Genomic DNA, 27,862 nt, shown 5'->3' on the forward strand with positions numbered 1-27,862 from the left:
TGGCTGCTGGCCGCCATCTTGGCTGACAGTTAATTTGCATAAGGATATGCTGATTAGCCAATGGGAAGGATAGCGGTCGTACGCCAATTACCATGTTTCTCTTTTATTAGTGTAGATTACTGACTATATTCTCTATGCTGTACTTTACATTCCCATGATTATTTTGTATCTATCACTTTACTAGTATTGATTGATTTCAGAAGGAAAGGAGAGGAAGAGAAAGAGAAACATCAATGGTGAGAGAGAATCATTGCTCAGCTGCCTCCTGCACACCCCACACTGCCCCAACCCGGGTATATGCCCTGACCAGGAATGGAACCGTGAACTCCTGGTTCATAGGTCAACATTCAACCACTGAGCCACTGCAGCTGGACCCTTATTACTTTTTTATCCTGGAATCTATTTTGTCTGATATAAGCATTGGCTACGTCTGCTTTTCTGTGGATGCCATTTGCTTAGAGAATCATTTTCCATCCTTTCACTTTGAGTTTATTTTTGTCTTTGCAAATTAGATGTGTCTCCTGAAGGCAGCATATGATTGGATTTTTTAATATATTTTTATTGATTTCAGAGAAAAAGGGAGGGGGAGAGAGAGATAGAAACATCAGTGATGAGAATCATTGATTGGCTGCCTCCTGCACGCCCCCTACTGGGGATCCAGCTGGCAACACAGGCATGTGCCCTTGACCAGAATCGAACCTGAGACCTTTCAGTCCTCAAGCTGACACTTCTATCCACTGAGCCAAACCAGCTGGGGCTATGGTTGGGTTTTTTTAAATATTATTTTATTTTTTCCATCATCATTTATCCCTCCTATGCCCTCTTCCACGTCTACCCACCCCACCCCCCACAGTCATCACACTGTCAGCCATGCTCATGAGTTCTCTCTCTTTTTTTTCTTTTTTGCTCAATCCCTCCAACCCTCCTGACACCTCCACCACCAGAGCTATCTGCCTGCCCTCTATTAGTCTCTGTTTTGCTTAATAGTTCAGTTTGATCATCCACATTCTACATATGAGTGAAATCATATGGTTCTTTTTTTTCTCTGACTGGTTTGTTTCACTTAGCATAATGTTCTCCAGGTCCATCCATGCTGTTGCAAAGGGTGAAATTTTCTTCCTTTTTATGACAGAGTAGTATTTCATTCTGTAAATGTACCACAACTTTTTTCCTCAGTCATCTACTGATGGAACTGTTTCAAAATATTGGCTATTGTAAATATTGCTGCAATGAATATGGGGTGCATATATTCTTTCAAATTAGCATTTCAGGTTTCTTCAGATAAATTTCTAGAAGTGGAATTGCTGGGTCATAAAGCAGTTCCACTTTTAATTTTTTGAGGTAACTCGGATTTTGTTTTTGATCCAATCTGCCACTCTGTGCCTTTTTATTGGTGAATTCACTTCATGTACATTTACGGTGATTCTTGGTGTGTGAGGACTCTCTATAGCCATTTTATCTTTTGTTTTCTGGTAGCTCTGTGCCTCCACTGTTTGTTTTTTCCTTGTGTTTCTGTCTGTTGTTTTTGTTTGGTGGTATTTCATAATTTTTCCCTCTGTTTCCTCTTTCTTCTAAGTTATGTGTCTCAGTTTTGGGTTTTTATATGTAGTTGCCATTAAGTTTACATAAAAGAAATGTTCATATATACAGCAGTCTTTTCTCTTTTTTTAAATGCATCTAATCTCCTGTCACTAATTTTTGACAGTTTTAATACAATGTGCTTTGGAAAAGGCCTTTTTGAATTGAGATAATTAGGTGTTCTGTTTGCTTAATTCTCTCAATCGTTTTCCAATAGGTGGTGCTGAATCACAAGTTTTTTTGTTCTCCTGAATTGCTCTGGTTTTTCAGATCTCTGAGGGGTGGCGGGAAATGGCCTATGCTCCCTGGGAAGGCTGGAGAAGCCTTCCTAGTTTACATGCCTAGGTCTTAGGAGAACAACCCCACGGAGCGGGGAGGGAGGGGGGAAAGGTGGTAAATGATGGAATGAAATCCCAGTGCTGCCCCTTGTATCCAGACACTGCCAGCAGTACACTGTGATGTGTGGGGGTGGGATGAGCTGGGGGAAGTTGGTCGCTTCCTTTGTGGCTTTGCCCTACCAGTCATGGTGACTGGCAGGCCTCTGAGGCATCCAATCTGTGTCTCCACTCGACCTGGGATTAGTTGAAGAGGGTGCCTGTGGCTCAGGTAGAAAGTGTTTCCCTAGTACCCATTCTTGGGTTTGCAAATAATGTGCTTTGCAACCCAGCACTCACTACTACAGCTTTTTCTGGGGCCTGCTGCTAGCTCTGGGAGAATGAAAGGAGAGCTCTGGAAGGGTGAGTGGAGGCAGCCAGGCCCTGTGGCTTGTTTCTCTGTCTAGAATGCATTTGTCACAACCATGGCCGTGCCTCTGTGCTTCGTCCCTGCCCAGGTCACTGAGATCAGCGGCAGCTCATCCTGCCCACTCCTGCAGGATTCTCACTGAATCTGCCTGCTCCTCCAGCTGAAGGGAGTGCCCGCAGCCACCTGATTCCTCCCTTCCCTGAGCTGACCCTGGCAGAGAGCTCCAGGCAGCAAGTCCCGGGCTTCTTCTCTGGCCCATCTCAGCTCTTCTCCTTTCCACCTTCCCAGTTTCCTCCCACTCGCCCACCTTCAGACATTTCAATGTGCAGATCTCTCAAACAGGTTTGCGCGTTGAACTGAGAAGCCTTTGTAATTTTCTGAGTACAGGTGTCTTACCTCCTTACTTAAATTTATTCCTAGGCATATTTTTATGCAATTTAAATGGGATTGATTTCTTGGTTTCCCTTTCTAGCAGTTCATTACTGGTATGTAAAAATGCAACTGAATTCTCAATATTAATTTTGCACCCTGCATTTTACTGAATTTATTTATCAGTTCTAGTAGGGTTTTGATGGAATTTTTAGGGTTCTTTCTATGTAGTATAATGCCATCTACAAATAATAACAGTTTTACTTTTTTGCAGTTTGGGTGCCTTTTATTTCTTTTTATTCCCTGATTGCTGTGGCTAAGACTTCCAATACTACGTTGGGTAAAATGTGGTGAAAGTGTGCATCCTTGTCTGGTTCCTGATCCTCAGGAAAGTACTTCTAGCCTTTTCCCATTGAGTATAATGATAACTGTGAGCTTGTCATATGTGGCCTTTATTAAGTAGAGGTATATTCCCTCTATTCTCACTTTGCTGAGAATTTTAATCATATATGGATGCTGGATTTTGTCAAATGCTTTTTTTTTAATCTATGGATATGATCATATGATTTTTAGCCTTCATTTTGTTTGTGGTGTATCACATTAATTGATTTGCAGATATTGAACCAACCTTGCATACCAGGAATAAACCCCAGTTAAGTATGGTGTATAATCTTTTTAATGCATTGCTGAATTCAGTTTGTTCATGTTTTTTTTTGAGGATGTTTGCATCTATGTTCATGAGAAATATTAGCCTATAATTATTTTTATAGTATATTTTTAATTAGGGTAATGGTGGCCTCATAAAATGAGCCTGAGAGACTTCCCTCTTATTAAATTTTCTAGAATAGTTTGAGAATGATAGGTGTTAATTCTTATTTGAGTGTGGCAAAATTAACCTGTAAAGTCATCCAGTCCAGGACTTTTGTTTGTTGGAAGTTTTTTTATTACTGCTTCAATTTCATTAGTAGTAATCAGTTTGTTCAGATTTTCTGTTTATTCTTGAGTTAGTCTTGGAAAATTATATGTTCTAGGAATTTATCCATTCTTGTAGATTGTCCAATTTGTTGGCATGTAATTCTTTGTACTATTTTCTTATAATGTCTTATATTTCTGTGGTGTTAGTTGTTACTACTCCTCTTTCATTTCTGATTTTATTTATGTGGGTTCTTTCTCTTTTTTTCTTGATGAGTCTGGTTAAAGTTTTTCAATTTTGTTTCTCTTTGGAAAAAAAACAAAAACAGCCCTTGGCTTCATTGACCTTTGTATTGGTTTTTGGTTTTTTTTGTTTGTTTTTTAGATTCTATTTCACTTATTTCTACTCTAACTTTTATTATTTTCTTCCTTCTATTTACTTTGGGCTTTGTTTAATTTTTTTACTATTTCCTTTAGGTGTAAGGTTAAATGGTATATTTGAGATTTTTATTACAGATTTTGTGTCATTGTGTTTTTGTGGGAGGGGTAGGAGAGTTGTTGTTCTTTTGTTAATCTTCACCGAAGGATATTTTTCCCATTGCTTTTTTTTTATTTCTTTATTGGTTAAGGTATTACAAATGTGTCTTCATTTCCCATTAACCCCCACCCATTGCTTTTTAAAGAGAGTGAAAGGAAGGAGGGAGGAAGGGGAAGAGAGAGAGAAACATCAATGTGAGAGACACGCATCGATTGGTTGCCTCCCAAATATGCCCTGACCAGAGCAGCGATGAACCTGCAACCCAGGTACATGCCATTAACCAGGAATCAAACCCACCTACCCTTCAGTGCTCAGGCCAACACTAACCACTGAGCAACTGGCCAGCGTGTCATTGTGTTTTGTGTGTGTGCTTTATTAAAAATTTTTAATGTCTCAAGGTATCTTTTGACTTATTCCTTGATCTCATTGTTATGCCATTTATTGTTCAGTAGCATATTATTTAGCTTCCATGTGCTTGTGTGGTTTTCAGGTTTTTTCTTTTAGTTGCTTTCTAGTTTTATACCAGTGTGGTTGAAGAAGCTTTATATTATTTCAATCTTCTTAAATTTACTGAAACATTTTTTGAAGCCTAACATATGGTCTATCCTGGAAAATGTTCCATTTATGCTTGAAAAATGTATATTTTTCTGCTTTGGGGTGAAATGCTCTAAAAATAGCAATTAAATTCATCTGGTCTAATGTACCATTTAAAGCAGCTGTTTTCTTATTGAATTTTTCTCTGGAAAATTTATTCATTGATGTCAATGGAGTGGTAAAGTCCCCTACTATCACTGTATTGCTGCCAATATCTCTTTTTATGTCCATCAACGTTTGCTTTATATATTTAGGTGCTCCCACATTGGGTGCATGAATGTTTACAGGAGTTATATCCTCTTCTTGAACTGATCTCCTTATCATTACAAAATGTCCATCTTTGTTTCTTATTACATCCTTTGTATTAAAGTCTATTTTGTCTGATATAAGAATTGCTATCCCAGCTTTAATTAATTTATATTTACATTAAATACCTTTTTCATCCCTTTACTTTCAGTGTGTGTATGTGTGTGTGTCTGAGTTGGGTTTCTTGTAGACAGCATATTTATGTGTCTTGATTTTTTTTATTCATTCAGCTTGGAGCATTTAATCCATTTACATTTAAAGTGATCATTGATAGGGACACAGTTAATGCCCTTTTATTATTCAAATGTATGTATTTTTTTTCTCTATCTTCTTTACACAGAAGTTTCTGTATTATTTCTTGAAATACTGGCTTGGTAGTGATGAACTCCTTTAGCCTTTTCTTGTTGGGGAGGCTCTTTATCTCTTCTTCAATTTTAAGTAATAGCCTTGCCCTGACCGGTTTGGCCTAGTGGATAGTGCGTCGGCCTGGGGACTGAAGGGTCCCGGTGATCATTGATAGGGACACAGTTATTGCCCTTTTATTATTCAAATGTATGTATTTTTTCTCTATCTTCTTTACACAGAAGTTCCTATATTATTTCTTGAAATACTGGCTTGGTAGTGATGAATTCCTTTAGCTTTTTCTTGTTGGGGAGGCTCTTTATCTCTTTTCAATTTTAAGTAATAGCCTTGCTTGGTAGAGTAGTCTTGGTTGTAGGTCCTCTTTTGTCGTCATTTTGTTCCAATCCCTCCGGGCCTGCAAAGCTTCTGTTGAGAAATCAGCTAACAGTCTTATAGGAGCTCCCTCATTGGTAACTGATTTTCTCTTGCTGCTATTAATATTCTTTGTCTTAAATCTTTGACATTTTATTGATGATGTGTCTTGGTACAGGCCTCATTGTGTTCATCTTGTTTGGAACTTTTGACACTTTCTGGACTTTGGCTCTTTGTCCTTCACCAAGTTAGGAAAGTTTTCAGTCATTATTTTTTCAACTATGTTTTCAATCCCTTGCTCCCTCCCTTCTTCTTCTGGTAACCCTATGATACAAAAGTTGTTATGTTTGATGTTGTTCCAGAGGTTCCTTAAACTATCCTTATTTTTTTTTAATTTCTTTTCTTTTTGCTGCTCTGATTGGGTGTTTTCTGCTACTTGTCTTCCAAATTGCTGATTTGATGCACACTTAATCTAGTCCACTTTGATTCCATTTTATGTCTTTTTTATTTCAGTGATTGTATTCTTCATTTCTGACTGACTCATTTTTATGGTTTCTATGCCCTTTTTTATGCTTACTATCTCTTTGTTGCAGTTTTAGCTGCATTCATCTATTTTTCTCCAAAGTTCCTTAGGCATCCTTATAACCAGTTTTTAACTCTGTCTGGTTGATTGCTTGCCTCCATTTTATTTTGTTCTTTTCTGGAGTTTTCTCCTGCTCTTTCATTTGGGACATGTTTCTTTGTCTTTTCATTTTAGGTATTTTTCTGAGTTTGTTTCTAGGTAGGTAGATCTGCTATGTCTCCCAGTCTTGGCAAGGTGGTCTTATGTAGTAGGTGACCTGGAGGCCCCGTGGCATAGTCTCCGTGATTTCTTGAGCCCAGCGCTCCAGGAGTGTCCTTTGTGTGAGTTGTGTGTGCCTTTCTGTTGTAGTTGAGCTTTGATTGCTGTTGGCAGGTCAGTGAGTAGGTGTTGACCCTCAGGCTAACTGGCTCTGAGGACTGGCCATGACCACAGTGTATGAGCTGTTGTGCAGAGACTGACCCCAGGGTGAGGGATTTGCACCAGTGGGGCTCTGGTGTCTGTAGAGATCACCCTTTGGGTGTATCACTTGTGGAGCCCATCAGGTGCTGCTCTGTTATGGTCTGAAGCCAGCCACCAGGTATGTTCGTTCTGGGGCATCTTGGGAGGGACTCTGGCACAGGCCAAGGTCAGCCGTTGCCACTAATTGGCTCAGGACCATGGCTGGTAGCTGCTTTTACTGGGCCTGAAGTCCTGTGGAGAAGGCCATCATGCAAACTGATGCTGGTTGCCATCACTACCAGGCCTGGGGCCTCTCAGCAAAAGGCACTGGGCACCCCTAGGCCTTCCACCACTTTCCAGCTGCCTGTAAAGCTCAGCTGCTGAGTGAATCTCGGGAAATATGAAAGTGCAGTGAGGCAGGATTTCAGGGAGTACCAGGGTGGGGCGAGTGGTGTTCACCAGGTTAGTGCAGATTCAGATCTGGCATCAGTGCCGAGCCTACGGCCATTCAACAAAAGGCGCAGGGTGCACTGAGGCCAACCACTGGCTGCACGGGGCCTGTGGAACTTTGAGAGCTTTTTGGTTTTTGTCTGTGTGTGTGTGTGTGTGTGTGTGTGTGTGTGTGTGTGTATGTGTGAATACGGAGGTAAGTTAATAATGGATGAAGGTGAAGGTAGGAGAGAAAATAGGAGAAAATAAGAGTGAACACATAGAAAGGTAGGTAATTGCTGATTGGACCTCAAGACACATAATATCAGCACCAGGGAGTTACCAGTAAACCAGATCCTGGTTTCTCTCTCATTCATTCTCTTCCTTCTGAATATCACAGCTTTGATCATTCCTAAATTCCTTTGTTAGTATTATTTCTCTGGTGTTTTATCATTTAAAGTCCCTCATGAACCTTTTTGTACCTTTATTGCTCTAATTGTTGTTGTTACTATTTGGACACTGCAGCCACCCTAAGAGCTTTTTGGTTTTTGATTGTGTGTGTGTGTGTGTGTGTGTGAATACGGAGGTAAGTTTATTAAGATTAATATATCTTTATTATGTTTAGTATTACAATCCATGAGCATAGTGTGCCTCTCTACCTTTTTTTTAATTCTTTTAAATACATTTAATTATTTATTTATTTTTATTTTACAACATACAAAATAAATCTATTACCAGATTGTAGATACAAGGTAATGATCCATTTACATGTAATTAACATTTCAAGAAAAATGATAAGAGAGTTTTTAAGGACTGCAGCATGGGTCAGGTGTTTTATCATTTAAAGTCCCTCATGAACCTTTTTGTACCTTTATTGCTCTAATTGTTGTTGTTACTATTTGGACACTGCAGCCACCCTATCCCAACACCATGCCCCCACCTTCTGAGGCCTAAGTTGTTGTTGTTGTTATTTGATTAATATATCTTTATTATGTTTAGTATTACAATCCATGAGCATAGTGTGCCTCTCTACCTTTTTTTTAATTCTTTTAAATACATTTAATTATTTATTTATTTTTATTTTACAACATACAAAATAAATCTATTACCAGATTGTAGATACAAGGTAATGATCCATTTACATGTAATTAACATTTCAAGAAAAATGATAAGAGAGTTTTTAAGGACTGCAGCATGGGTCAAGGCTGGCTGCCTGACTCAGAGGAGCCTCCAGCAGGCACTGGGTGCGGTGGAGTCTCTGGGACTCATCCAGGTGGGTCAGACTTATCCAGGTGGGGCCGGTGATATTCACCAGGCCAATGCAGATTCAGATTTACCCATGTGGGGGAAGGGCTCAACACAGAAAAGGTTGTGCCTGCTTGCCAGCTCTATGGAAGGATTCAACACAAGGACAATGGCAGCTGTCCCTCCACCCCTCACCCTGAAGCCACACAACTCAGTTTCTCCCTAGATGTGTGCCCCCTGCACCGCTCTCCCTCTGCCCAGAGCCCAGCGTGAGTGCCTGCAAACATGTGTACAGACCCTTTAAAGAGGACACCTGGGTTTCCAACAGCCTTTCATCTCACCTGGATGGACAGAATCCCCACTGATTTTCACATCTACGAGTTGTGAGGGCTCCTTTCCCAGCACTGGTACTCTGGGCTTGGGAGCCCAGTGTGGGGCTGGGACTCCTCACTTTTAAGAAGGGACCTCTGCAGCTAAGATATCTCTCTCAATGCTCAACTGTTGCACTTGACGACTGAGCCAACTCGTCTCTGCCCCCCTACCAGTCTCTATGTAGCCTCTTCTTTATATCCTTAGTATAGGACCTCTCTACAGCTAGTCTTCCAATGGTTCTCCAAGTTGATTGTTCTATAATTTAGAAATGTTTCCAACAGCCTTTCATCTCACCTGGATGGACAGAATCCCCACTGATTTTCACATCTACGAGTTGTGAGGGCTCCTCTTCCCAGCACTGGTACTCTGGGCTTGGGAGCCCAGTGTGGGGCTGGGACTCCTCACTTTTAAGAAGGGACCTCTGCAGCTAAGATATCTCTCTCAATGCTCAACTGTTGCACTTGACGACTGAGCCAACTCGTCTCTGCCCCCCTACCAGTCTCTATGTAGCCTCTTCTTTATATCCTTAGTATAGGACCTCTCTACAGCTAGTCTTCCAATGGTTCTCCAAGTTGATTGTTCTATAATTTAGAAATTATTTTGATGTGGTTATGGGAGTAGATGAGCACAGTGTTAACTACCTTGTCATTTTGACCAGAACTCAGTACCATACTGTTGTGTGTTTTTTTGTCTGTTTGTGGGGTGCTGGTTTTTTTGTTGTTGTTAAAATATATTTGTATTGATTTCAGAGAGGAAGGGAGAGGGACAGAGAGATAGAAACATCAATGATGAGAGAGAATCCTTGATCAGCTGCCTCCTGCACACCCTCCACTAGAGATCAAGCCTGCAAACCAGGCATGTGCTCTTGACCGGAATCAAGCCTGGGACCCTTCTGCCTGCAGGCCAATGCTCTATCCACTAATCCAAACCGGCTAGGGCATACTGTTTTGATTACTGTAGGTTAGCAGTAAGTTTGAAAGCAGGAAGTGTGAGTTCTCCAGATTTGTTTTTTAAGATAGTTTGGGGTATTTGAGGCAATGCCTTATGAATTTTTAAATGAGATTTTGAATTTCTGTAAAAATAAGTAAGTAAAATGATATTACACTATTGATATGGATTGCATTGAATCTGTAGATCATTTTGTGGACCCTTGCCATCTTAACATTAAGTCTTCCAATCCATTAATATGGGATGTCTTTCCATTTGTTTAGGGCAGGGGTCCTCAAACTACGGCCCGCGGGCCATATGCAAACACAAATATTGTATTTGTTCCGGTTTTGTTTTTTTACTTCAAAATAAGATATGTGCAGTGTGCATAGGAATTTGTTCATAGTTTTTTTTTTAAACTATAGTCCAGCCCTCCAACGGTCTGAGGGATAGTGAACTGGCCCCCTGTTTAAAAAGTATGAGGACCCCTGGTTTAGGGTTTTTAATTTTTTTCAAAAATATTTGTACTTTTCTGTGTACATATTTTGAACTTCCTTATCTAAAACTAGAGGCCTAGTGCATGAAATTTGTGCACTTGGTGGGGGGTGTCCCTCAGCGCAGCCTGTGCCTTCTCACAGTCCAGGAGCCCTCTGGGGATGTCAGACTGATGGCTTAGGCTTAAGCAGTCAGTCAGACATCCTTAGCGCTGCTGAGGTGGCCTCTCCTGCCACCGCCACTGTGCTTGCCAGCGTGAGCCCAGCTTCTGCATTGAGCGCCTGCCCCATGGTGGTCAGTGCACATCATAGCAACCAGTTGTTCTGCAGTTCGGTCGATTTGCATATTAGCCTTTTATTATATAGGATTATTCCTAATACTTTGTTGAATAATTTTGCATGTATGTATATTAGATTTTGGTCTGCAGTTTTATTTTCTTGTGATGTCTTTATCTGATTTTGTTTTCAGGATGATGGTGGCCTCATAGAATTATTAACATAATCTTCCTTCCTCTTCTATTTTATGGAAAATTTTACAAAGAATTAGGGTGAATTTTTCCATAAATGGCTGGTAGACTTTACCAATGAAGCCATAAGTTATAGGCTTTTTATTTGGGGAAGTTTTTAATTAATGGTTCAATCTATTTACCTGTTATAGGTATGTTCCAATTTTCTATATCTTATTAATTACATTTGGGTAGTTTGTATGTCTCTAGGAATTTCTTCATTTCATCCAGGTTATCTAACTTATTGAATAATTGTTCATGATATTCTCTTATAATCCTTTGTAAATCCACATGATATATATGCCATTATTATGTACACCAAATATTATGTGTTATAATATTATCATGTTTACTAAATAATACCATTATATATAAACTAGAGGTCTGGTGCACAGATTTGTTCACAGGTGGGGTCCCTCAGTGTGGCCTGCAGGGATTGGGCTGAAACCAGCAGTCCAACACTGCCTGCCGCTCCTGCCTGTGGCTCCTGCTCATCCCAGCCCCACTGTACTGGCCGCGGGCTCGCGCCCAGTCAGTTCCAATCAGGCAGTCCCAATCAGGAGAGGCTCGCGCCACCACAGCGGTGAGCCCTGTGTCTGCTGCCCGTCAGTCAGCTGAGTTGCCACTCTATGTGGGAGCCCACTGACCTGCATTGAGCATCTGCCCCCTGGTTGTCAGTGCACGTCATAGTGACCAATCAACCAGTCATTTGGTCATCTGGTTGTCCAGTAGCTTAGGCTTTTATATAGAGAGAGATAATATATATTATGTAATATATAAATATATAATACATTTATATAATATATTAATTATATATAACAGGGTATTATAGCAACCATTGCAGGTTCAGTTACTAATCTAACAACCCCACAATGTAACTCCCACAATTCATAGAACTGTCTCTGAAGATAAAGAAGCAAGGAGACAGGAATGTCACCTTGAGTGTTAATCAGGCAAAGATGCTGCTGGACTGGGATACAGTACAGGAATCTGGTGACTCAGGTAAGGCTGAGATGGGGAGAAGTTCACTGAGGTTTCACAGTGGAATAAGATACCCAAGGGTGGGACAAATGGAGAATTAAAGTTTAAAGGAAAGTGTGGGCTATGGTGGGGACCACAAGAAAAGAGTCTACCTGAGGAAGGGGTCCTGTGGACACCCCAAGATGTCAACCATGGTCTTTTCCTACAGGTCCATCTACGGTGGGCCTTTTCTCCACACCAGGAATGGGCAAGTTTATGGCTAAAGCCCCCCTAGTTCTAGAAACTGAGGAGCAGTCAGTTCTGAATGAGACACACAAGGGCATGTTGCAGGAAGTCTCCCCTGTCCTGCTCTCAGATGTCATCTCCGTCTTTGTGAGCAATAATAACACCCAGAACCTAAGCTCCCCAGTCACCTTCATCTTCAAGCATGTGAGTCCTGGTGGGATGGGGCTATAGATATAAAATGAGCCTGATTTCTGGGAATAGACTTCAGGTTCCGGGGGCTCTCCCATGGGTGCATCATCTCCCCAGGGAAACCCATCACAAGCAGGATTTGGGTCAGCATTTCTGAGCAAGAGAAACACCAGCTCACACCTTGCTCTGTTCCTACAGTCGGTGACCCCGAGGCCAAAGCAGAAGTTGTTCTGTGTCTTCTGGGAGCCTGGCCAGAATGGAAGTGGTCATTGGTCCACCAAAGGCTGCTGGAGGGTGGGCACCAGAGACATCAGCACCACCTGCCAATGCACCCACCTCAGCAGCTTTGCCGTCCTCATGGCCCACTATGATGTGCAGGTGAGAGCCCTAAGAGGGGATGAATTTAATATCCATTGCTATGTAATAAATTCCCACAAATGCAGTATCTTTAAAAAGACACACACGGATTCATTATCCTGCACAATCCTCAGGTCAGCAATCTGGCACAGCATACCCGGGTTGTCTACTCAGAGTCTCACAAGACTAAAATGATCATGTCAGGCAAGCCTGTAATCTCATCTGAGTTGTGCAGTTCTCCAAGCTCCCTGGCTGCTGGCAGAATTCAGTTCCTTGAACTTGTAGGACTGATGTCTCACTTTCTTACCTGCTGGCAGTAGAGGAGCACACTCAGCTCCTAGGCAGGGATGGAGAACCGTTTGAGCTCGGCGTGTCAGCATTTTGAAAAACTCTTAACTTAACTCTGGTGCCGTGTCACATATAGAAATTTTTTGATATTTGCAACCATAGTAAAACAAAGATTTATATTTTTGATATTTATTTTATATATTTAAATGCCATTTAACAAAGAAAAATCAACCAAAAAAAATGAGTTCGTGTGTCACCTCTGACACGCGTGTCATAGGCTCGCCATCACTGTTAGAGGCTGCCCACATTCCTTGCCACATGGCCCCTTCCACCTTCAAGCAAACAGCACCGAATCAAATCCTTCTTGTGCTTGGATTTCTGACTTCTCTGGCTGTGATCTCTCTCTCTCTCTCTCTCTCTCTCTATATATATATATATATATATATAAATTGATGCGAGCCAGGCTGAAGAGTAGAAGAACCGAAAGACCATCACTACTGCAATTTTTTTTCTTTTTTTTTTCTTTTTTTTTTTCACCTTAACAAAGAAAAATCAACCCAAAAAAATGAGTTCACGTGTCACCTCTGACACACGTGTCATAGGTTCGCCATCACTGGCCTAGGGGCTCCCTGCATTCTTTCTCGTGTACCCCTCCCAAGTCCGCTCACAGGGTATCAGTATTGCTAACTGGAAGCCAGCAGGAGAATTGCCCTCACATTAAAGCACCCTCAAACTTCATTATTTTTATTGCCACAAAGCATTTCATTTTGTGAATGCTTTGTAAATTACACATCAAGACCCCCTCTTGGGGGTTTTCTTTTGATCATTTGCTAATAAATAATGTTGCAATTGTTTACACACACTTCCTTCTTCTCACATGATCATCTATAAGCTTAGTCATGCCCAAAAGTCTCAAGAAAAATAAACCCTATGCCTGGCCCGTGTGGCTCAGTTGGTTGGGCGTTGTCCAGTGCACCAAAAGGTTGCTGGTTGAATTCCCAATCAGGGCACATGCCTGGGATGCAGGCTCTATTTCCATGGGGTTGTACAAGAGGCAACTGATGTTTCCTCTCATATCAATGTTTCCCTCTTTATCACCCACTCCCTTCCTCTCTCTCTAAAAATCAATAAATATACTTTATTTTTATGTTTTTATTGATTTCAGAGAGGAAAGGAGAGGGAGATAGAAACATCAATGATGAGAGAGAATCATCAATCACCTGCCTCCTGCACACCTCCCTACTGGGGATTGAGCCCACAACCCGGACATGTGCCCTGACCGGGAATCGAACTGTGATCTCCTGGTTCATGGGTCAACACTCAACCACTGAGCCACACCAGCTAGGAAATTTTTCTTCAGTGACATTCTTTTTTTGTTGTTGTTAATCCTCACCTGAAGCTATTTTTCCATTTTAAGAGAGAGTGGAAGGGAGAGAGAGACAGAGAGAGAGAAAGAAACATCTATGTGAGAGAGACACATTGACTGGCTGCCTTTGCACACCCGACCAGGGGTAGGAATCGAGCCTGCAACTGAGGTACGTGTCCTTGACCAGAATCAAACCTGGGACCCTTCAGTCCACAGGCCAACGCTCTTTCCACTGAGCCAAACTGACTAGGGCAAAAATATTTTAAAATAAATCAACTCTTTGAATTCCAGGACTTGATCTTGAGTAAGGTCTCTTCTATCCCTCAATTCTTCCAGGGTCTGAATTAATCCATTTAGAACCCATAAAACTCTAGATTACCCACCAACATCACAAATTTAGGTGGCTCCTCCATTCCTGATTTTGTTACACCGAAAAATAAAACTAAATATGGTGTAAGAGTCATTAACCCAGCCCAGGAAAGTATAACTGACATCTCCTCTTTGCTGGGTTCCAGGATGATGATCCCGCCCTGGCTGTGATCACCTACCTGGGGCTGAGCCTCTCTCTGCTGTGCCTCCTCCTGGCGGCCTTCACCTTCCTGCTGTGCAAAGCCATCCAGAACACCTGCACCTCACTCCACCTGCAGCTCTCAATCTGCCTCTTCCTGGCCCACCTGCTCTTCCTCACGGCCATCGACAGAACTGAGAACAAGGTACTGACACTGTCTCAAAGGACATCTTCCTCCCTGTGGGATGTGGAGTTCATGACGCCATGCTGCATTGAACATCTTAATATAGTGGCCTTGTGTTTTAGGAATGTCAGAGGGGTGAGTAGCCAATTTCACAATGACTGACCCAACTAGAAGACACCCCCTTTTTTGACATTTCCTTCATATACATCAGAGTTACCCCAAAAAGTATAGGAGAGGTCCCGGGTCCATGCTCTACCCTGACAATCCCACCTGGTGACTCTCACCCCTCCCCCAGGTGCTGTGCGCCATCATCGCGGGTGCCTTACACTATCTCTACCTGGCCTCCTTCACCTGGATGCTGCTGGAGGGCCTGCACCTCTTCCTCACCGCGCGCAACCTGACGGTGGTCAACTACTCCAGTGTGAGCAGGTTCATGAAGAAGTTCATGCTCCCTGTGGGCTATGGAGCCCCAGCTGTGAAGGTGGTCATTTCTGCAGCTTCCAGGCCTCACCTTTATGGAACACCTACCCGGTAAATTAAAGTTCCCACTGTCCTCATCTTCTCCACATGGTCAGCAGAGAGCCAATGTAGCACTTTAATTTCACTAGAATATGATAGGTATAGGAAAACAGTAATAATGACCCAAAGACATCTTCCTGGTTCCATGATTATATTCCTTGAAGCGACTGTTATTAGGAACTTAAAATTTCATTGTTTCAAATGTTAATTATATAGTATGTTAATAATTATATGTTTATATAATATTAATTGTGCATTACATTCATTACCTATACTTTTATAATAAAGAAACATTAACAATCATAAATTAATACATGGTTAAAATAAATAAGCTGATTTTTATCTTTTCAATTTAATTATTTTAAATATTTAATCAGTAAATGTATATGAATATAATACTCATTGCATTAATTGAGGGGACTGTTTTAAATATTCTAGGAAGCAAAATGAAAATGAAGGGATGGCATTGGTTGGTGTAACCTACTTCTCTCCTTAATTAAAAAAAAAGAGGGAGAGAAAAAAATGGGGAGGGAAGATTATTTAGATGATGAAATTGTGATGACCAGAGCTAAGATTTAGAAATCATTTTGGACATGAAATCTATATTCCAAATATTTTTAATGTATCAGCTCAAGTCATCCTCCCAACAACCCGCTGAGGTAGAATGGTATTATATGAGTTTTGCAGGTGAGGAAATTGAGGTACAGAGATTTCTGACATGGTCCAAATCACACAGATGGTTGGTGGCAGAACTGGGATCAAATACAGACCATCCGGCATTTACAACATACTCCTATGTTGAAATAATTAATGTTCACCAACATCGGAGTAGCCCTGGTCAGATGGCCTTCCTATATAGTTTGCATAAAAGTCAGCAAACTGTAAAGGGCTGCAACTTTGCCAACCATGTACTCTCTGTTGCAATGACTCACCTCTGTCCTTGTAGCACAAGAGCTGCCATAGACAATATGCAAGAGAATGAGTGCAATTGTGTTCCCGTAAAGCACATTTACAAAATCAGGTGGTGACCCCATTTGACCCACAGGGTGCAGTTTACCATCATTGTCTTAGTAGTGTTGGCTTTGAGTCTTCTGGTGGGTCCAGCTAATTTCATGGTACTCACACCTCCCAACTCATTCACAAGTATCTCACATGGGGTCATTTCCAGTACTATCATTTCTATCAGTGTGGCCTTGATGTACTGTTTCCTTAAGCATTAGATGCCAACCTGTGGTCACTGGAGTCTCAGTGTTGTCATGAGGAATAAATTATATAATGCACATGAGCCCTTAGTATTGTTATCGGGTTACTGTCATCATCTTTTTTTACTATCATCTTGCATGTCCCCAATTTTTTCACCTTCTATACACCTGCTCATCCATTCATATCTCGGAATAAACACAATCAGTTCTCTCAGGGAACCCTTCCCAACTACCTGAATCTCCTATACCACCGACTAGGCAAGCTGTCTACTATGTGTTCTCATAGCTCCTCACACTTGACCATAAAACTCATCATCTTGATTGTTTCTATTGTGTAATTAGTGACCTTCCCTGAGGACTGAGACCAGACTACCTCCATTGCAGTTGGGTCTTCAGGTCAAGCAGATGTCCTGACACAGAGGAGACACAATATTTATCCAATAAACCATAATTTAATTTACTTATTGATATTTATCTTTTCATTTAAAAATGTATATTTTCTTCTGCCAGCATACCTGACATTTTTAAAATAAATTTATCTTTTTAAAAACCACATTATTATGGCATGATTGATTTATACAATGCTATACATAGTTAAGGTATGTAACCTGATGAGTTTGAACTTAAGTACAGAACCAGGACCAGCACCACCATCAAGGGCATACACAAAGTTTCAGTTATGAAAGAGTAATAAGATAAGATCTATTAGAGTATAGGGCATAATTAACAATATTGTATTGTATACTTAAAATTTAGTAAGAGGATAGATCTAAGCTTAAAAGTTCTTATCAAAAAGAAACAATATTAGCAATAGGAGGAAGAAGAAACTATGGGTGGTGAAGGATATGTCTACCAAGTCTTTATCCACAAAGGCAAATAGATTCTTCAGTCTCTTTCCATCTCTCTTTTAGATGCTGGCTCAGCACACAAGAGGGATTTATATGGACCTTCCTTGGCCCTGTCTGCACCATCTTCTCTGTGAGTAAAGGATGACATGAGAGCATGCTTCCTGCCCAGCTGAGGGTCTATCGAAGAGCAGGTGTATAAGGAGGGTTACAGGCAGGATGAGAAATCCTTAAAGTTTGCCCAGGACTGAGGAGGCTTACAAGAGGCAAAATTTCTCTTTTAAAACCAGGATAAAGGGATTTCCTGAGACCTCTCACTTTCAGTGCTAAAATGTGGAGATTGCCATCAAAACTGCGACACGTTGATCACCCCAGTTACAGGACAAGCATAAGCCTGTGTTACTAGATGTTTGGTCCCTTTTTCTATGACTGCTATGAAATATGAACGTGTCTTACCTGCTGAGTTAGGTGTTGGATGAGCCAGGAGGAAGGGGTACAGATGGAATATATTCAATATGCCTTGTGGGGTTTCCACAGATTAACTTGGCCTTCTTTCTGATGACCTTCTGGATTCTGAAAACCAAGCTCTCCTCACTCAACAGGGATGTGTCCACCCTCCAGAACACGAGGTGAGAGGGGTCAGAGGTGCACACCACCCCATACAAAGCATGGTCCTGGAGCAATACCCTATGGTTCCAAGCTCCTGGTGTCCTTTCACAGGGATTCTGAGGGGTCAGGAGAGAGGTGCAGCCACCCTCTCTGGAAACCAGCTCAGGTAGTGTGGTTTGCTGCAGAAAGCCAAGTCAAAAATATTTTGTTTCTCCATAACTCGAGCATGAAATTATCTCAGCTACAGAGAAAATTGACTTTGTTCTGTTAAACATGAATTACTTCCATGGTCCTATGAAAAGGGTCTCAGAACATTTTTATCTTTATAGAACACTTAGGAAATCACATAACTGTTCCCAGAACCCAGCATGCCCATTCATGCCCACACCTTCATGGATGCTCTTCCCTCTGCCCTCTCCACTCCTACACCTGGAGAAAATCAGGTTCTTTCTCCACATATCACATCTTGTGAAAGGCTAGGCGCATCCTTTGCTTTCCTAAACTTAGCACAGAATGAATGGCCTCTATTCTAGGCAAATCATGCTCACACTCAGTTCATGGAGAGTGAAAAAATAGGAATAGTGTTGGATGGGACCTGGGCCGAGGTACCTCACACATAATAAATATTATGTGACTGTTTGTTTTCATCTTTCCATGAGACTAGAAGGTTTGTGAAAACAGAAATTATCTTTGTTATTTTTAATACCCAAGACCCAGCACAGAGAATCAGGTACACAGAACATCTCCAGTAATGCCAGTTGAAGGAAATTAGGGACATTCATGAAACATCATGATCTTTTTGAAACCCACATTATGAATTATCACTACAGCGGAACCTCGGTTCTTGAACTTAATTCATTCTGAAAGGCTGTTCGAGAAGCGGTGTTGGAAAACAAAATCGTTTTTTCCCATTAGAAATAATGTAAACTGAATTAATTTGTTCCAGACCCCCCAAATGGTTCTGTTTTAACCTTTCCTGTATACAGTACATGTCTAATGTACTGTTTAATCTATGAACAAACACTTCTTTTCTTAAATTCATCGAACCACTCCCTGCTAGCCTTAAACTAATCACTTTCAGCACTCGTTCAAGGGTATCTTTCTAGAGGTCAGTATGCAGCATCTTCACTTTTTCACGTATCATTGCCTCTGAAATGCTGTCACTGGCTAACTGCTTTTCATTTATCCAACTCAATAACAATTTTTCTACCTCTTCAATTGCCTTTATGGTTTCATGAGCACTTTCACACCCTTACCAACATCAGCACTTTTGATGGCCTCTTCGTGTTTTAAAAGTGTGTTAGTCGTCCATTTCACCAGCAACAAACGTAAATAAATAAATAAATAAATAAATAAAATATTCACAGCACAATTTCCTGAGATGTTAACAAGGCACGGTTTAGCTGTAAACTGACTCGAATTGGCATGTTTTCTCCTTTGTTTGTGGCCTGAGAGACACTTTTTGTCATAATCATGTATCAGCATGAAAATGGTTATTAGGTCGAGAACTGAAGTTAACCAAGACATTTTTTCCATTAACAACTTGATTGAGGACCAAATTGTTCGAGATGGGAGATGTTCAAGAACTGAAGTCTGTACTTCAGTCGAAGTCAAAATGACATGATAAACTCTGATAGCATTTCTGTTCAGAGGATCATTGAGAGTAGTTATCAAAGTTGATCACAACTCACTCATGCATCCCTGGGGTACAGATAAGGGTGACCTTGATTCTGTTGTTCTGGATGCACCACGGACCTCTCTTTTCCTTCTACCCAGGATGTTGACATTTAAAGCGACAGCTCAGCTCTTCATCTTGGGCTGCACATGGTGTCTGGGAATCTTGCAGGTGGGTCCAGCTGCTCACGCCATGGCCTATCTCTTCACCATCATCAACAGCCTGCAGGGCGTCTTCATCTTCCTGGTATACTGTCTCCTCAGCCAGCAGGTACTATTGTCCGGCTTCTACCCAGGATTTTTCACTCTCACCCCTCTCAGTGAGCTGACTCAGAGCATGCTTTGCTTCTGTAGGTCCAGGAGCAATACCGGAAATGGTTGAAAGGGATCAAGGAATCCAAAGCCATCTCTGAGAAGTATACACTCTCCAGCAGGGCTATGTCTGAAGTCTCCAAACACAATGTGGTAAGATCACATATTGCTCCCAGAGCACTTCACTAGCTGATCCACTTTAGTAGCTCATGCCCATCACACTGGACAACCTGACATATAGCCAGTGATGCCCTAGGATGGCTCCCACTGAGTTTACTTGTGGACCCACCCCAAGGCATTTCCATGTCAACAATGGAGGTCTTCCTGTACTTCCACTCGCTGTGTTGATGTACTCACCTTGACCCTTGCCCATGATTACCTTCTCACATGTGTAGAGCACTGACTTTGTGAGACATGGTGCATGTGGTTTTTAATTTTACTTAGTGAAAAGATACAAAACATTTCCTCATAAGCAGAGAGAGAAGCTATGGTTGGTCAGCTCAACAAGCAGAAACTAATGATCTGAAGCTGTGATGCTCAAACCGCACAGTCACAGCACCAGCCTTTATCCCAACTCATTCCATGCTACGCTCTATATAAAGAACAATAAATACATGGCATATATAGTCATAAAAGTTAGTAAAATAAGTGTTAGGTTGGGTTTGAGACTTTACTTAAGAATCTACAATTGTTCCTGGAATTTTCAACACATACGAATAATGCAAAGCCAGGAAGGAGATTCACAAAGGGCTGAGGAGGGATCCCAACAATAGCAATGAACATATGTATATTCTGGTTTATAAAATCTTGTCTCGTGAGTTTTGTTCACATGTTCTTCACGTCAGCTTTTGAAGATAAGTATTATTATGTTCCCATTTGGTAGGTAAAGAAAATGAGACTCATAGGTTCTATATGAATTGTGCAAGGTTTTCAGACAATTCACTTTTTCTCCCAACTTCCATGGACCCACCATGCTGCTTGCTAAGCCTTATGCATATTTATCATCCACTTGTTTGTCCAACCCTCTACAACTAAGCCTTCCAAATTCTCCATTCATCAAGAATCTCATTCTTCTAATTCTTTCCTTTCCAGCAGGTGTTTCTACCAGTTTCTTTCATAGCAAATCAAGTAAGCAGGATGAAATAAGGTCAACTTTGTGCTCTCAAAAACACAAGGCATTGGACATCTGGTTCATTTTCTCCTCATCCCATCAAATGTGCTTCTGACTTTTTTAAGGCTAGTCCTTCTATTGCATTTTGGTTCCCAACACTCTTGACTGCTCCATAACTTTACATTACTGTTCATGCATTCTCTCTCTCTGAACCTTGCAGTTTCACCTACTCAACAGCATCATTGCAACCACCTTCATTGCAACATGCTAAATCTCTGTCTTACTAAAAATTATTAAAGTTATACATTTAATCCCTCCCTCTTCTTCCTCAAACACTCAAAAACTGGTATGTGCCTCCATCATTCCACCAAACAGTTCTCTCTTAAGCCTCCAATGACCTTCATATCACTGGATGAAATCAATATTTTTTGGTCCTCTTAGTACTATTGGGTGTTGTGGTTACTGTCTCCATCATGAAACTTCTCTTTTGTTCCTGGTTCCTAGATCTCAACATCCCTGGCATTCTTCCTCACTTTCTGGCTGAACTGTCTTCATCTTCTTTAGATTTCATTTACTCTATCCAGCTTTGTCCTAGAAACACTCCCATTATATATATATGCAGTGTCCCCTCACAAGTTCGACCGGGAAACTGGGAGTTCGATCGCTCGCTATGACGTGTGCTGACCATTAGGCATTAGGGGGCAGCACAGAACAAAGGAAAGTCCTGGCCAGAAGGCCCCAATCGACCCTGATTGCTGGCCAGGCCTAAGGACCCTACCCATGCATGAATTTCGTGCACCGGGCCTCTAGTTATACTATACTCTCCTGATAAACAATCCTGTCTACAGGGACTCAATGAGTTATGCAGAAGGAAATAATAGCCAAACAGTTTCTCTAGTCCTGAATTACCTTTGAGCCCCAGACCACAATTTCCAATTGCTTACTTAACACCTTTACTTAAATATCTCAGAAGCAATCCAACACGGCCATAAAAGAATTCATCATTTTTTCACCAATTTAATCCTCTTCAGGATTTCTCATCTCTTTCAGTGGCATTTCCATTCATCTCATTGCACTAGTCAGGACCTGGAAAAATCATTAATTTTATCCTCTTTCCTACCCTGTTCCACCCCAAACCAGTCCATTGCTAAATCATGTTAATATTTCCTCCTCAGTACTCATAGATCTGTCTTGTTAATACTGGCTCCATCACCTCCTCCCTAAATGCAGCTGTCATCTTTCCTTGGCTGTATTGCAAAATCCTCCTAACTGGTTTTTCTCATCTATTCTTTCCTGCAACAGTTGTTCACATAAAACTCGGTGTTACCTTCTCAAAACAAAAATTTGATATTCTACCACGTTGAATAAAAATCCCCAAAATGGTTCCCCAATTCCACGAGGATCAAGACCAAATATATAAGGGTTCCAATTTCCTCCACATCCTCACAAAAACTTGTGGTGGTTTAGTTTTTTGCTTTTGCTTTTTTTAATGCTCATCCTAAAATAGATTTTAGAGAGAGAGGGAAAGAGAGAAAAACATCAATGTGAGAGAGAAACACCGTGCTGTTGTCTATCATATGTGCCCCGACCAGGGATGGAACCTGCAACCTGGGTATGAGCCCTGACTGGGAATCAAACTCAAGACCCTTCAGTGCACAGGGCAATGAGCCACGCAACTGAACCACACTGTCTAGGGCTAGTTTTTTATACCTTAGTTGGTGTACAGTGCATTAGGCTTTTGGTTTGTGTTTCCCTAATGTCTAATGATATTGAACATCTTTTCACGTGGTTATTAGCCTTTTGCATATCTTCTTTGAAGAAATAGCTATTCAAATCCTCTTGCCATTTTTAATTCAGTCATTTATCTTTTATTGATAAGTTGTAAAAATTCCACATATGTTCTGGACACAAGTCCCTTGGCAGACATATGATTTTCAATTTTTTTCTCCCATTCTTTTGATTGGTTTTTCACACTCTTGATCCAATTGGTGCATAATTTTTTACTTTGTAAGAGTGAAAATTATCTATTTTTTTGTTTACTTGTGCTTTAGGTATCATATTTAAAAAAGAATTGACTAACGCCCATAAGATTTATAAATGTTTTCTTTAAAAACATTTATAGTTTTAGTTATTACATTTAGGTATATGATTTATTTAGAATTTTTAATGGTTTGAGGTTTTTACAATGTGACGTACACATCTTTTACATGTGGCTATCCGGTTTTCCCAACATCATTTATTGAAAAGATTGTTCTTTCCATCGGTGAATTATCCTGACATCCTTGTCAAAAGCAATTCCTGATAAATATAAGGTTTTATTTTTGGACACTTAACTCTCTTCCATCATCTATCTTGATTACTATAGTTTGTAGCAAGTTTGAAATTGGGGAATTGACTCCACAAATTTTTTCTTTTTTATCAAGATTGTTTCAGCTGTTCTGGACCTTTTTAAGTACCATATAAATTTTAAGATGTGCTTGTTAATTTCTGAGAAAAAATTAACTGAGATATTGATAAGCATCATGTTGAATCTATAGATCAATGTGGAGGTTCTGCAATCTTAACTAGTAAGTCTTCTGATCCATGAACATGCAATACTTTTCCATTTCTTTAGGTTGTTTGACTTCTTTTGACAATCTTTCGTAGTTTTTAGAGTACACGTCTTACACTTTTTAATACAGTATCATTTTTATCCCTTCCATCTCAGGAGAATGAAATTAACAACTAAACCAGATGATCCTGTCTCCTGGAAAATGAGGAAAACACTGAACTGTCATCCTTTGGGCAAAGAATATAGAAAATACTTTTTGTATCTGTTATAAGTAACTCTTCATGGCACCATTGTGGGAGAAAAGTATACAGGAAATGTTTGACATTCAGTTGCTAGAGAATTGGGGCCTTCTGGTCCACACAGCATGCTCAGCTCAATCCCAGCAGTCAAGGAGCTATGACCCAATTCCTCAGTTGTCTTGGGTTGAGCTCTCCACTCCAACCTGTTTTTCTTCAAAAGTGTTCCTCAAGTTAAATATATATAACAAGGAAAACCATCATCAAAGGTCTACCTTATAACAACATAAAAGAGTAGAGTAATGTTCAGTTAAATACCTGTATTTGGCCTCCCTACCTACATGCCTTGACTTCTTCACTCTTCATTTCTAAAGACTTACTAATTTTTAATTTAAAAATATTTCTCTTACTCACCATGTGCTGTACACAGATCAAGACAGATCCAGTTCCTGATTTCGCAAAGCTTATATGTAAAAAAAAATGTTAGAGTAAAATCAATAGAGTTTCTACATCCTTACATTTTATAAATTTGAGTTGTGTGCAATATATATGTATTATTTCATCTAGGCAAAACCCAATCCAAAGCAATTTCACCTGGGATAATTTCCCTATGGGTTTCCATGGACCACATTTGTATAATTTGAACATATGGGAAATGCCTGTAAATGGGTATAACATTAAAAACATCCATGAGTCCATAGTGATACCTAAAAATATCAGCTAATAATTGTAAAAGATGAGATAAAATTAGAAAATTATGATTTTTCAATATCAAGTAAATGGCCACTAAAACAAAATGTAAAAGGCTGTTGGAGGACAGGCTACTCCCACACTGCCAAAAAAAAAACACCTCACAGATTACTGATTAATTACAAGGCCAAATTTACAATAGGGAAATCTGACAGTCACCATATGACCTTAATAATCAGCTTAACATTGTCAATAGTGGGCAACCTAACATTAACTCCTGATAAGACATGACTTTACAACATCCTATGTGTGTAAATAAAGAATTATTGACAAATCAGTCTAACCAAAATCTAATCCAGTGTATCAATCAAGGGTTGGGAAACTATAACATGCAGGCTAAATCCAAGCATCTGCCTGCTTTTATAAATAAACTTTTATTGGAACACATCCACAGACATGTGTTGATGGATTTTCTATGCCTCCTTTCATACTACAATGTCAGAGTTAAGTTGTTGTGAAAGACACTGCAAAATCCCAAAGCCAAAATATTTACTCACTGGCCCATGACAGAAAGAGCTTGCTGGGACCTGTTCTTTCAGACCTGAGTATTAGTATACATAAAATACATGGAACAGAATAACAAGTTAAATAACATCATGAGGAAACAATCAGGCAAATCAAGAACATAGTGCATTCAACAAGCCAGGTGATCTGGACTCTTCTAAAGTCAGTATCATTTAAAAAGATAATACCATCTTAAAAAGTGACTCAGTCTATTCTAGAAAACAGATAAAAGCAACATAACAATCAAATTCAATGTCAATCTACCAGTAAGTGGTATTCTGATTCAAATATACAGCTATAAAAATATTTTGGAAGCAACTGAAATAATTTAAATATGTATCAATTATTAAAATTAAAGTTATTAAATTGCTAATATTCTTTGGTGTTTGTAATAATAGTATTCTAGTTATGAGGAGAATATTCTTTAGATTCTTCAATATTTACCAGATATTGGTAAATATTGAAGAATGAAGTGTCATGATATCTGCCACTATCAAAGGTTTTAGCAAGAAAATGTATATGTATGTATATACATTAAGACTTCTAATGTGACACTATATAATTGTTGACTCTAAAGGGTATATGAGTGTTTCTTATACCATTCCAAATTCAATTTAAAAATTGTAAATAAAGGTATCATAAAAGTAAATATATTAGTTATTATTAATATAAATTCCTAGGTGTGCAGAAAATGTCTTTTCCTCTGCACAAAAGTAATTTTGTAAATAGATATCTTATAAAGCTATAAATTTGCATGGCTATATGGTAATGGACTTAAAATCCAAAAATGATAAAACAATATTATTAAAATATTAGGAGAAAATTGAGAGAATCTGAACTTCTCTGCCTAGCAAACAAAAAATGGAAGTGAATATTGTTCCCAACCTAACAATAAAAAAAATCCATGTAAACTACAAAGTCATTAATTTTCTTGAACCCATAAGACAATTGAGGTAAAGGGCAACAAAGTAACCTAAAATCTAAGGAAAGAAAGGATCATCCAAGGAGAGACCATCAGGAGAACTGGTTCATTTATGGCAGAGCACAAAGGAAGTGATTTGGATGCAAAACGAATAGTTAAAAATAATTCACCTAAATATTTAATGAATTGCTAAGGGCCAAGTGTGAGTAATCATGATAGTAAAGAATCTCTGAGGGAGTGGCAGGAATGTGGAGAGACCCTCTCTGAGATGCAGCTTCACAGGAAAGGTCTACAGCTGACAGTGAAGCAAATGATGAAAACCCTCTGTCAAAACAGCCCCACCATAAGCACAAGATAACAAGGTAGCACTAGAATATAATGAAGCCCAGATGCAATGACTACCACTAGATAGCTCTCTCAAAAATATTCTAGTAAAAATATAGGTGTGCCTATTGCCAATAATTAATAATATAAACCTCAGTGTCCACTGTTCTACACACATTGTCCAGCATTCAACCAAAAATTATGAAATACATCAGCAAAAACAGTCCATGAAGTGTTCAACACAATCAGACTGAGGGCTAAACTAACAGACACAGAATTTTAATAATTATGAATAATATGTTAAAGGCTCTAAAGTAGTAGTTATCACCTGGGGGGCATTTTGTCCTAGGGAACATTTGGGAATTTCTGGAGACATCTTTAGTTTCACAGCTGGAGGGGTACCTACTGTAGTAAGTGCAGGCAAGAGATTCTGCTCAGCATTGTACAATGTACAGGATAGATAGCCCCAGCCACAAAAAAAGTATCCAGCCCCCCAAATGTCAATAATGCTGAGGTTGAGAAGTTCTGTTCTAAACTCCCTTATATTATACAGATGCTAAAAACAGATGTCTACCTTTTCACTATTAAAAACTAGAAAATGTCTACAAAAACATATAAGGTGTAAAGAGAATAACTTTTAACAGGAAATGTCATGTTCTCTTCTGTTACCCCAAAGTTGAGAAACCCCATTCTCCTGGAAAAGGGGCAATATGTATGAACATATGGCAAATTTCAAAAGAAAATAGAGGCCACAATTTAATATTTCATTAACAACATACCTTTAATCAAAATCCAAAGGCATAGAAAAAACTAACAAGCTTTACTACTTAAAGTTTCTGGATGATAAAGATCACCATTAATAAAGCCTAAAGACTATGTAAAATATTTTAATGTTAATAAGAGATTAATCCATAATTTAAAGTAATTTTTAAATTGCAATGATAAAATGCTACAAATATATTAGAAAATTATAGGTCATTAACAGAAAAAGAAAAATGCTAAGACATAGTAATCAAGAATACTGAAATGAATACAAGAAGCTAATATTTCAGAAATTAGAAAAATATAGAGTTGGATAACATTCAACACTGGTTAGACCAGAGTGAAATGGATATTCTCATTAAGTACTAGGATAAATTAATATACACACTTACTTATTCAGCAATTTGTTACTACTATGAAAGTTTAAGATGCACATATCCTAGGGCCCACAAATCCCACTTCTTTTAGTCTACCTTAGAGAAATGCTCTCATATTCATAGGAAGGTATTTATTAGAAGGTGTTTTAAGTATGTTTTACAAGAATGATCAATTGAAAAGTATGCAAGCAATAGAATGTACAACACCAAGAGTGAACCCTAATGCAAACTATGGACTTTTGGTGAGCATCAATGTAGGTTCATCAATTGTAACAAATGCACCATACCAGTGAGTGATGTTGATAATGAGGGAGGCT

The 27,862-nt window shown here is 39.6% G+C and overlaps 1 protein-coding gene across 1 annotated transcript in view; it reads left to right on the forward strand.

Annotated features, from left to right (window-relative positions):
• ADGRE2 (adhesion G protein-coupled receptor E2) overlaps positions 1–25,043 on the forward strand; it is a 33,135-nt gene extending 8,092 nt beyond the window's left edge. Inside the window, exons 6-15 of the mRNA XM_005865847.2 lie at positions 11,644–11,751; positions 11,939–12,159; positions 12,343–12,522; positions 14,671–14,868; positions 15,143–15,378; positions 17,480–17,546; positions 17,951–18,042; positions 19,799–19,967; positions 20,051–20,161; positions 23,827–25,043. Of these exons, the coding sequence (XP_005865909.2) occupies positions 11,644–11,751; positions 11,939–12,159; positions 12,343–12,522; positions 14,671–14,868; positions 15,143–15,378; positions 17,480–17,546; positions 17,951–18,042; positions 19,799–19,967; positions 20,051–20,161; positions 23,827–23,847 (1,403 nt within the window). The 3' untranslated portion in view covers positions 23,848–25,043. The remainder of the gene's footprint in view (positions 1–11,643; positions 11,752–11,938; positions 12,160–12,342; positions 12,523–14,670; positions 14,869–15,142; positions 15,379–17,479; positions 17,547–17,950; positions 18,043–19,798; positions 19,968–20,050; positions 20,162–23,826) is intronic.
• Positions 25,044–27,862: the final 2,819 nt, after the last annotated feature.

This window comes from Myotis brandtii, unplaced genomic scaffold (assembly GCF_000412655.1).
Source record: "Myotis brandtii unplaced genomic scaffold, ASM41265v1 scaffold2134, whole genome shotgun sequence".
Classification (NCBI taxonomy): Eukaryota; Metazoa; Chordata; class Mammalia; order Chiroptera; family Vespertilionidae; genus Myotis; species Myotis brandtii.